Source organism: Chionomys nivalis, chromosome X (assembly GCF_950005125.1).
Source record: "Chionomys nivalis chromosome X, mChiNiv1.1, whole genome shotgun sequence".
NCBI classification, from domain to species: Eukaryota; Metazoa; Chordata; class Mammalia; order Rodentia; family Cricetidae; genus Chionomys; species Chionomys nivalis.
This window is the reverse complement of record NC_080112.1, coordinates 108,486,818-108,499,032: the sequence shown is the minus strand read 5'-3', so window position 1 is coordinate 108,499,032 and position 12,215 is coordinate 108,486,818. Positions and strand designations below refer to the sequence as shown.

General features: G+C 35.5%; 1 protein-coding gene across 3 annotated transcripts in view; it reads right to left on the bottom strand.

The window, feature by feature from the left end:
- Smarca1 (SWI/SNF related, matrix associated, actin dependent regulator of chromatin, subfamily a, member 1) overlaps positions 1-12,215 on the bottom strand; it is a 74,961-nt gene that overhangs the window by 55,636 nt on the left and 7,110 nt on the right. For all 3 annotated transcript variants that reach the window (XM_057759807.1, XM_057759806.1, XM_057759808.1), the window contains exons 4-10: positions 9,719-9,885; positions 9,313-9,413; positions 9,104-9,204; positions 5,885-6,064; positions 2,698-2,853; positions 1,434-1,565; positions 409-477 (exon numbers count right to left, since the gene is read on the bottom strand). In XM_057759807.1, the coding sequence (XP_057615790.1) occupies positions 409-477; positions 1,434-1,565; positions 2,698-2,853; positions 5,885-6,064; positions 9,104-9,204; positions 9,313-9,413; positions 9,719-9,885 (906 nt within the window). The remainder of the gene's footprint in view (positions 1-408; positions 478-1,433; positions 1,566-2,697; positions 2,854-5,884; positions 6,065-9,103; positions 9,205-9,312; positions 9,414-9,718; positions 9,886-12,215) is intronic.

Here is a 12,215-nt window from a genome sequence, read left to right as displayed (position 1 = left end):
TGGAGCATCACCTGGAGATAAACAGATGACAAAGAAGACGGCATGTGGAAGATGGAACTGAGAGAGGCCTCAGGACTCTAGAGCAGAGGTTTATACATACAGCGCAGCAGCAGTGACTCAGAAGGCTCACAGGGCAACAAGGCGAATACTGATGCCATCTGGAGGACTTGAGGGGTATTAAAGAGAAAGAGGCCCCACAAGGAAGGACCATAGGATTGTGGAGACCAAAAGAAAAAGTTAACTGGAGAGGCCAAAGAGAGCTTTGCTGACCACGGGGTTCTTAAAAGGACTACAAGGGAGAAGCAATAAGACTGAGGCAAACTTGCAGCCTGCAAGTTCAGATTCTATTTTAGTGCTCAATTATATTCCATTAAATTTATTATTGACTTTTTGACTACTATTACTTACTGCATGGAGTCTTTCCACAAGCTTTTGATCACCAAGGCAATTTTTAGTGTCAAACCAAGAATCAAAGTCCTGTGGAGGGGTGAAAATTCTAGAATAAGTACACACATTTTTTAAAATAAACTCAATACTCTATACATTTGTATACAACCAATGTAGAAATAATTCACTTTAAAAGGACTTTCAAAACATTTTATTATGATAGTCCTACTTTTTACTTTTATAATTGGTGAAAATTATTGCAATTGTTGAAAAATTTTAATGGCAATAAAAAAAAGCACTATATCATACAACATTCTATCTAGTTATGTCTACTTAAGAGGACTAGGATTTAAAAAAAAGCCTTAAAATCCTTAAATCGCTCTGTTCAATCTGCTGATCTCATAAACTGTGTTGATAATAATAAAAAAATAGTAAGTCTCTCAAATTTATTGAAAAGGTTGAACACACTACTCTAGACTCAGTCTGTCTTATAAGTGTGGTAACAACGTGATATAGGCAAAATAATGGACAGAATAATTAGAAAGAATAGAAATACACTATTTCCCAAAATATGCTTACTCTAAAATTTGGGGACTTTCTTATTCTTGAAAAAAACTAAAACACACAAATGAAGAATCACAAATGGAAAAGGTATAAATTTTAATCTATTTTCTCTACTTTGAAAACAGATGACTCACAGGGTCAGCAAGACAATATGAGTTGTATCTGTGAACACACATAAAGGTACAAGGAGAAAAGTGACTTGATCAAGCTATTCTCTGATCTCCACACATACACACATTATGCACACACACAACAAAAAATACTAACAAAGGAGTGAGAGGAAGGGAAGGATGAAGTGGGGAAAGCGAGGGAGGGAGGGAGGGAGGGAGGGAGGGAGGGAGGGAGGGAGGGAGGGAGGGAGGAAAGGAGTATGTATGATTTGGAACTGGGATTGGAGATCAGTAATAAAGCATCAGCTAAATACTCTGGTTTCAACTGCGAGCACCACTACCCCTCACACAAATACTCTGTTCTAAACTTACATCTGCAGAATTAAAGACATCCGGCAATAAAAAGTTAAGTAAAGCCCAGAGTTCATGCAGGTTATTCTGCAAAGGTGTCCCAGTTAGAAGTAAGCGATTAGTGGACTTGAACTCACGAACAATCTCTGAAAGCTAAAAACATATATATATAGTAGTTACATAAGCATTGTTTTGGTTTTTAGAATGCTCAGCATTCGGTTATATACTTCACTCAATACATTTGTGATACATTAAGACTTGAAATTTCACTTCCTATGGAAAAGTACACTAGTTCAGGTGGCATTGCACACTATAATATCCTAGACATTTCCACACCTGAAAGAATACAAATCATATTTATATCTGAGATCCCTCCCCCACCATGAAACATTTTAGTTTTTCCATTTTGGGTCTCAGAAAGTCAAACGTCTTTCACAGAATCCAAGCTACCACATTATGCCACAAAATGTCCCCACCAACCATGTTGTTCATCTACATGCATAGCTAAGCTCCAACTTGGCCTGGCCACAATTATTCAGCACCGGAATTGAACTCATTTTTTTCCTGGTGCTATGTATTAATATTTCAAGCTTAAGATCACAAAAAAAAATGACAAAGACATAAAAATCAGTAATTTTAGAAAAATTCCTATTTTCATAATGCTCTTAATGAAGCAATTATGCTTTAACATGCATCCTCTTATCAAGGATTAGTTCCAATGTGAAATTAGTATGCTCCACCTGGTGGTTTTGCTCCAGTTCTGTCCCTGTTTCTCCCAAAGTAGCCCAGTGATCCAAAGAGAGGTTCATCATTATAAGTGAAGTTTTCCTACTGTCGAAGTTGAATGGCAACAAATCATTGATATTTTTCAATGTTAACACCAGACTCTAATTCACACAAGTCAGATAATTCCAGGAAATTCCTTTTTCTAATTCACAGGAATACACATAAGGTAAGCAATTGCTCAATAAAAAAAATAAGTCAATGCTAATGATACCTGTACACCAAATATTCTCAGCAATATTAAACTAATGTAGCATGACAGAGTTAGGCTACAACAGGAGAGCTTGCAATACCTAATTTGCATTTGAAATCTGTGCTCAACCTTTATTGGTCCTATATTCAATAATTTATTCTTTATGGGCACTTTAAAAAATATTGTCACTCACATTCTGTGAATAAAACCACAATCTTCTAGTACTTTGTTTCTATTTTAAACACTGAAAAGTAGACAAGCAAGTCTACTAAGTAAATGAAAATTTGAATGAAGATATTGAGAACTTACCTTAGATTTTTCATTTTTTATTCTGTGAGCTTCATCAATGACTAAGTATCTCCAATGAAACTTTTTAAACACAGATTTTTCTTTAATTACCATCTCATAAGAAGTCACACACACATCCCACTCTCCTGGCATCATTTCATCACGGATAAAAGCAGCCTAATGCAAAATAAAGTTCACTATATTACATTATGTTGACAAGGTGATCACCAAATTCAACTAAATGGAGAATATCAAGAGTTGTATGGGACATCATAGAGCATACTTGGTTTGTTCATTTGAGAGACAGAAATATCAGGGCCCAAAATAGCTTTGTAGTCAATAATCTGGCTGTGTTGAGAACATATTTATCAACTTAAGAAAAGCAAAAGCTCATGTTACATGAGCCAGAAGATCACTCCATATCAAGAAAGGCCCAAAAAGAACATGAATGAAATAACTGAACACCTTAGTATTACAAAGATTCAAACACTACTAACATAATCTATTTACCAAACAGAAAGTACTTAACATAGAGTAACAGTTCCCACCTTTGGTGACATTTTATATATTCCTTCATTTCCCAGTAGAAAAGAACTGTGTACTTTGGTAAGGAGTCCCAGAAGCACCTTACTATTTTTGTGAAGTTCTTAATATTATTATAAGGCTACGATTGAGGTTTCATAAAGGGAATCTTCTCTGTGTAGTAAAGGAAGCTAGTAAAAGACCATTTATAACTGTTTTTAAATCTTCACAGGCAGTGACCAACATGGTGGCCAACTTGACAGAAAGCATCTTTAACTCTTAATTCATAAATATGCACCAAACACATTTTTGATTCATTCAACAATATTTACAGCTTCCTAGACTAACAAAGATGACAAAAATAGCATTGTAGCCACCTCAGTTTTATATGCTGACAAGTTATCATATTTTAAAAGGAAATTAAAATATTAGAAGATTGTTGGGGGCAGGCTGGGTACCAGATCTCATTGATCCCTACTAACCTTATCCTTGTTTCACTGAGTAGAAGTTTCAGTTTCATGGTTTCTTAAGAGTTTCATGAAACTGGTATTTATTTTTTATTTAGCTTATTTAGTATTTAGACCTTATAAAACTGTAGAACAGACTTAGAATTAGATATCTTGATAAAATATTGAAGGTCACATGACCCAAAAGCTCTCCTTTTGTTGGTATTACAATCATGCACATTAAAACTCACTCATAATTGTGCAATCAGTAGTGATGTTGGAATTAAGAACATATCTGTTTCCATGCCCACTAGATATGGTCCTCCATGATAGATAAAGATGTGCAATATGGCAACAGACCTCAAGAAGGATTTATATCTGTCAGGATCAAGAGCACCTCTCTTTATATAGATAGGATCAAGAATAATCTCTAATAACTTCACAACTCAAATGCCTTTATAGAAATTAAAATTTTCATTATTAAATATTTGCCTCCTAAGTTATTTATAGGAAGTCATAAAAATGAAAGGGTCAACATATCTATCCCATACAATACCAGGGTTCAAATGGCTCTACAAATGATCATCTAGAATTTTAGATACATCAACGTCAATCTCTAAGAACTGAACTTAGCACATTAATTACTTGTGTGTTTGTGAATTCCTGGCTATGAACATTTTAATAATGAACTATAATAAGCTGCATTTAACATGTGACCCAATATATGGATAGATGTTTGAGTGTGTGTGTTCAAAAACAACTTAAACAATTTCCTAAAGCAATACTTTTGTTTGGCGTGGTATGAAACTCTGTTTACTTACTCTGCAATTCTTTCCTGATGTTTGAAAAAACTGTTGCCACTGCTAAGATGAAACCACAACCTATTCATGGATGATGACTCACAATTTGTAAAATACTGACTTTACAGACTGGCTTTCAAGACTAAGAGATTGTTCAAGTGAGCAAAATCCCAACCTCCCAGGAGGCAGAGCAGCCATAATTAAAGTACCTCCACTCTCCCTCTCTTTAACACTCCCAGCGGTACTTCATGAAACATTTAGATTCTATGCATCATATTAAAAGCCATCGAATTACATTTTTATGCACTGGACATGATGGCTCACATTTTTAATCCCAATACTCTGGAGGCTGAGGTAGGTAGAGATGAGTTTGAGGCCAGCCTGATCTACATAGTGAGTTCCAGGCCTGCAAGGCATCAATAGTGAGAGCCTATCTCAAAATAAAAATACAGTTTCACTATTGTACTGTGAAAACTCAAGCCTATATGTTACTCTTTTACTTATAATCTTCAAGACATAATTTTACTAAAGTATCAATATCTTATAAATGCAATTTTGTAAGCAATAATACTACATTAAATAAAGGCAATGACCAGAAATGAGTTCTAAGTGACCAATTTGCTATGGAGAAATAATAGGCTTAGGGAGGAATCAACCTTTTGATTTTAAATTTATGAACTCAGTATTTCAATATTTAAATTATTTATAAGTTAAATTTAAATAAATTTAAGTAAATTTTCTTCAAGCAAAATGATAATGATTAAATTACATAATTCATTATGGTACTATTCCACTGAGTGTCTCTTGATACTCCATCTATCTAAATATGTAAAATAGTACAAACTTTTATTTTAAACTATGTTCTCTGGGGGGAAAATAAAGACAAAGTTCAGTAATATGCTTTCTAAGAAAATTATTCTTTTTTGGTTTTGCATAATTCATTACTTTTTGATTGACTCTACAGTCCTAAAATAACTACAGCCTAAAAGGACAAATAGCTAATTTAAATACCTCTCCCTCCCCTGTCAAAATCTAAATTTCTAGTATTATCTGAGACTATACAGACATGTTACAAAGTCTTGTTTAAACAGAGAATGGTAAGGTTCTCTGGAGCCACAGATTTCTACGTGTGGACAAATGCACCAAGCAAGCCAAAACTTCAAACAGCAAGATTTAAGTCATTTCAATTTCTGTCTCCAAAACAGCACAAATTGGGGTGGCTAATAGTATTTACTAGCTAAAAAGTAAACACAGTTTACAAATATGGTAACTAAATGAGTTAATATGTGTACGATATAATAGAACCTAGCTCAGAGTCAGTATAACTGGAATATTATGTAGTAGCAGTAGTAGGCATAGTGTCTCTAACAGCAATATTATACAACTGCAGTCTAGAAATGCTATTCTTGACAGCCTTTTTAAAGCTGTTTCTCAACTTACTCTTACTTCTTTGTCTCCAACAAAACAAATAACACGGAGAGATGGAACCCATCGTTTAAATTCATTCATCCAGTTGTGTAACGTAGACTTTGGAACTAAAACCATGTGGGGTCCAGGAATGTTTCTGTAGTGCTTCAGATAACCAAGCAAAGCAATGGTTTGTAAAGTCTTCCCAAGACCCTGCATTATCATCACAAGGGGGAAAACACATAAATACACTTTTCAAAGGAAACGATTTATTAGAAACAACATTAGCAAAAATACTTGACACCTATCTCACATTGGGAATTAGGTTTCCACCAATGAAAAGGAAGAGGGGAGACTTTTTTAAAAAAAGAAGAAAGACACAAAACCATTTCAGTTCAGTACTTGTCGTGAGTGAGGAGGAAAAGAACCAGTAACTTGTAGTTAAATTATTGTGTAATAAATTACCTTTCCATTGAGGACATGCTGACTCTATTTAGGAGCAAGCGAACTGATTACATAATCTCTTCAAGTAGGTGCAAAACTGGGAATTTTGAGATGTATATTTCACAAAAGTAGACTTCTTTCTACAACCTCCTGAGATGGTGACCTTTCTTTCCTATTGTCACCAACATTACTTCAGCACATTAAATATGCAGACTGCGCATCTCAAGAGACTCACGGCTGTCTACTTACGCCTCACACCCTTAACGACCTTAGGAATCAAAATGGAACAGAACACTGCGGTGAGAAAAGACCTTAGAGATCTCCAAGCACAGTGTGCTTTTTCAAAGTAACATATCAAACACCCACAAGCCTGCCACCTCGCCCATGGGAAAGGTACCTATGCAGTATGCTCGCTAGCCTTTTAAAGTCACTCTTTTAAAATAAAGAGTTGGGGTGTGTCTCAGTGGAGAGCGCTTGCTTAGCATGAAGCCCTGGGTTTGATCCCAGCCTCACAAGTAAAAGTAAACACTAAATAATTAAGGAGCTTTTTGCCTTTATCTCTAAACGAAGCAGATAACTTCACTCTATAAATCTAAGCTAAATACCACTTTTATGGACTATATCTTATCTGATAAATCACTTAAGATGAGTTATTATGGCCAATATCCACCAAAACCTTAAAATGTTTAAGAAGATAATTCCACTTCCAGGAGTCCTGTAAGAACCATCTGAGAGGAAAAGGAAAACTAAGGACAAGATTGTCATCATAGCTTTATTTATACCGCACAGCTAACAGTCCAAACGGGCAGCAGCAAAACAAGAGTGAGCAGAAACAGTGGCACCTCCTCAAGACTGTTAGGCAGTAAAAACTTCCTTTGACAAACTGTTTTAATGATATGAAAAATACATATGAATGTGAAGTCAGAATGCCAAATTATACATACGATATGAGCTCAACTATACATCTAGAAAAAAGTTTGAAAAGAAGGATGTCAAAATGACAACTGTGGTTATTTCTTGATGGCAGAATTACTATTACTTAACTAAAATTACTTAGTTACTTAATTTAAAAATTTAGTTTTCTAAATTGCATATATTCTCTAAACTGTCTTCCTCTCTTTTGCTAATTAAAACAAGTTGGACGTGATGGGATACACCTGCAATCTCAGCTACTGGGCAGGGGGAGGGGGGCTGAAGCAGGAGCAAGTTAAAAGCTTAAGCAACATAATGGGACCTTAACTCAAAACAAAATATATAAAAGGGACCGGTGTGGAGCATGGTAATAGAGTCCTTGTCTAGTACACACAGGCCCTAGGTTTAAGTTCCAGTACTGGAAAGGAAAAGAAAAAGATTTAAAAAAAAAAAAAGACGATAAAAGATAAGATGAATTAAAATGTATCTGGAATGAGCAGACTCTTGAAGGATCTTTAGATCATTTAGATCATTTGTCTTAGACAGGTTGTGGCCAAGAAATTCTTGGGGTGAATAATCCTGGTCCTTCTGGTGAGAGAGAAATCAAGGCCCTTGCTCTCTGAACTGAATAATGTAAATGTAAGGTGCTACTGACTCTTGCTTTTAAAAAAAAATGCTCTGCCACACAACCAATAGCTGCTCATCCAAAGATGAGTGCCTATGGGATTGACTAGATGTCATAGAATGCACAGCATCACTTGGCCTTCTGGAGAGTAGTAATTGAAAATATGGCTCCTAAGTCCATAAATATTATATTATTGGGTAAAATAGCTCTATAACTCCCTCTGTCCTCTCTTTAATTTCATTATTTTATCTTAAAATACAAATCTGGGCCTTCATATAATCCCCTAATCTACTCAATTAACATCGTGTATGATCTTACTTTTTCAGTTATTTTACATGCATGACCATGATTCATTATCTTATCAAAAGACTGTCACTTGGCACTCTACTCTTATGGAGACTCAACACTGAAGCTGAATATCATGGCTATGCCTAGAATCCCAACACTCAGAAGGCTAAAGCAAAAGAATTAAAATCCATTAGTCTGAGGCCATATAATAGTGGCCTATCATAGTGAGTTACAAAATAACATTCACGTATGAATTCGTTCATTTACGTGTTGTTTGGTTTATACATCCTACCTCATTCCCAAGAAGACGCCAAGTTGCCTATTATAAAAACATGGAACACAAATCAAAGGCAAAACAGAAATGAAAAGTTATCAAGGAAAATTATACTAGAAGGTAAAGCATAAGAGAAGAAAAGGAAAAAAAGACAAAGAAATCGCCAAGGGCAGACCTTAAAGGGTGAAGAGATACTCCTTTGACATTGCACTTTTCTCTGGGCTTCCAAGAAGCCAAAGTGCAAACAAAAGCAAAAGCAAAAAGAGGTGTTGTAGCACTTCAGGAAATCTCCGTTGATCTTTGTGCTGGGCAAAGGGCTATATTCTCGAAGTTGTTTGAACAATTGTAGACTACAAACATTCTTTTGCAGGCAGGAGACAGAGTTCAGAGGTGAAGAGCACTTGTTGCTCTGACAAAGAACCTGGGTTCCATTCCCGGCACTCACGTGATGGCTCACAACCATTCACAACTCCAGTTCCAGGGGATCTGATGCCCTCTTCTCGTCTCCCCAGGCACTGCAGACACATGGTACACATACAGGCAGGCAAGACACACTCACAAACATAAGAGAAAATAAATAAAGCTAAAAAGTGAATCATTTTGCCACTAAGTAAAGTTTCCAGGTATAAGGAATCCCAGCAGAGGTAGTTCAAATTTACATTAAAAACTTTGAGTAACTCAGAACATATTTCAAATACCAGCGCCTTACCATTTCGTCAGCTAAAATACCATTGACTCCATTTTCATACAAAGAAATCAACCAGTTCAGTCCTCGAATCTGATAATCTCGCAGGGGTCCACCTTTCACATCTGAAAATAAAAATGAAGAACCTCTCATACTCTGCTAGGATACTCAAGGAAATTTGTTTTTCTCAAAAGGAACTGTTAAAGCAGCCGTGACTGTGATGAAATACTCACAGGAAGGTGAAACCTCAAATCTAACACACACATTTGATGTTTTCCTACTCTCTGACAGCAGTTCTTCATCTTCTTCTTGTTCTGTGCGCCTGTGGCGATAGCTAAGGCAGGGGGGAAAAAAAACTTTCACATTCAACGCCAACGCTGAGGCACCAACTAAGTTAGGTTTGCTAATAACTTTTATGAAAAAGAAATGTGTTATCTGGTGTCTGGCACAGAATGTGCTAGAAGCAGTCTACATTTTTAGCTAATTAAGTTCTGGTAAAGGAAAAAAACAAATACTCTTGTCTCCAAGACATATTTATATTGTCAACAATCATATTTTTTTATATAGCTATACTGAGAAAATGGAATGGGAAGGGGGAGGCATAAAGAGGGGAAAGAAAGTAGAGAGAAGGGTGCATACTCTCCAGCAGAAACCAAGGTCTGCTTCTCATCTTTCTTTACTCGAGGATGCGCCAGTTTCATGGTGAGAGGAGATGTTGGAGACTTCTGTGCTGAAGGTTGAATAAAATGTGCAAAAAGTTCTGTCTGCTTCAGTAAAAACTCAAATCTCTTTGCTCGATCTGCTTTCTAATTTACAAAAGGGAAGAAAAAGGAAAGATTTTCTTTTACATTTTAGATTATAACTTTTTATTCAAAGTTATTTAGCAAACGTTTACATTCTGCTTCACTCATGCAATTATCCTTAGTGCTCTTAACATACTAATGTAGCAAATCCCCTTCCGAAATCCAGGAGGTAATCACTAGTGTCATAGCCATTTTACAAATGATAAATTGGAGGCACAGAATGAGCAAGGAACACTCCCAAGCTTCAACAGCTTGTAAGTAACCACATTTTAAAATGCTATTTCAAACAGTTTGAACAGAAGAAAAATGACCTGACAGATTGATTAAATGCTCCCCAAAGATGTATACCCTTGGCATTGGAGGTATAATGCGGTGGCAGAGCATGCGCCAAGGTCCAGAGTTCAAGTCCCAGTGTCAAAGTATGACAAAAGGATCAAAAAGTCAAAATTAGAAAATATGACTCATTCGTCTTTCTAAAATATGATTCTCTTTTCCTTAATAATAGAAAATTAAACGTCAATTATAATGCCATAAACATAGAAACACATATAAATTGGGGCCAGGTGTGGCACACACATTTAATTCCAGCACTTGGAAGGCAGAGACAGGAGAATTTTTGTGAGATCAAAGCCATACTGGTCCACATAACAAGCTTTAGTACAACCAGGACTACACAGAGAGACCTTTTCTCAAGAAACTAAAAATAAATAAATAAATGAAACACATGTATATTATGATATACACATACTATAAATTTAACTTTAAGAATTACCAAGCTGCAAATAACTGAAATCTTAGAGTATGGAATCAGCAGCTCTCAAAAAATATTTCAATGTCATGGTACAATAATGCAATAAACATTGCTTTGAGTGTGGTGATCTGGGAAATTCTATTTTATGTTATTAGTATGCAAGCTTTCTACTCAAGGGAAAAGAGCTTAGAGAAAAAATATTAGTACACTCATATGGGAAGCAGTTAATCTATATTAAGTACTGAATGATGTGTAGTCTAAAATTCAATAAGCTCTGAAGCATTATGTATAACTTGTAGCATCAAAATAAATGGCCTTTATTTATTATTACTTTTTAGATGCTTGTTGATTTTCTAAGAAAGAGAAAGAAGGGGTATGGGTGTGGATGGGAAGTGAGTTGGGGAGAATCTGAGAAATAAGGGGAGGGAAAACCATATTTAGAATATAGTAAAAAAATCTATTTTTGATTAAAAAATAGTAAAAAATTAAAAATAACAGTGTTTACTACAAAACCTTAAAAGATTTAAAGACTTGTACCTCATCCTAGATAAAGAAATAAAGTTGATTTGGTTTTTCTTTTAAAGTTACTTTCTGACCATTCAGCAGAGAATAATTGATTAACGGTGAAAAAGTAATAAGAACACCAGAAACTTATAAGAACATTCATTAGCACAGATACAAGATTTAGAAAAAATACATTCAGATGACGAGCTGGATAGAGGCCAAAAATTTTCCACTTCATGTTATCCTCTCTGGAATGTTGTTTTTAGACCTGTTAAAACATTAACTGTCTCCTTAGATGTGATCTTAAACATCAAGGCACAGGCTCTTGTGAAACAGCTATCAGCAACTAAAACATGTATTTCCTCTCTGCTTATTTTTAAAACTGCAAAAATAGTCCTTCGGGGGGAAAATCAGTTCCAATCACCTGTCCAGATCTCGATGACTGAAAATTAAACAAATCATAAAACAATATATGGCATTCAAATAAGATTACACTACTTAAGTATGTAATACTTTCATGCATTGGGTAAATATGCCTGAATATACCTCAAAAGATGGATTGCCATAATACATATTTTCTTGATGTCTAGTATTCATTTATATACAAATTAAGGAGAAATACTGATCTGGAATCATGACTGCATATCCCTCAGGGTACAAAGCCACACACATACTGCCACTGATACCTTCATCACTGAGCACACAAAATATTTTTGCCTTATAGCATCTTAGTATTGGCTAAAGAACACTGAGCAAAAGCGAGATGTGGCTTCTCATCTCAACTATTCCACATAGTTTCCGTAATCCTTAATTTTCTCCTTTGAAAATGAGATTAATTTATTCAATAAAAAGTAATAGTTGGTTCAGTGGATAAAGTGCTTGTCACAACAGAATAACATCCTGAGGTCAGATCCCTAGCACCCACATAAAAAGGTTGGTATAATGGCACACACCTATGCTCCCAGCATTGACAAGAAGGAGGGGTGAATCTCTAGAGCTCACTAACCATTCAGCCTCACCAAATCTGTGAGCTCTTGGTAAGACAGTGAGGAAAAATTAAGTAAGGGAGAGAATGGTT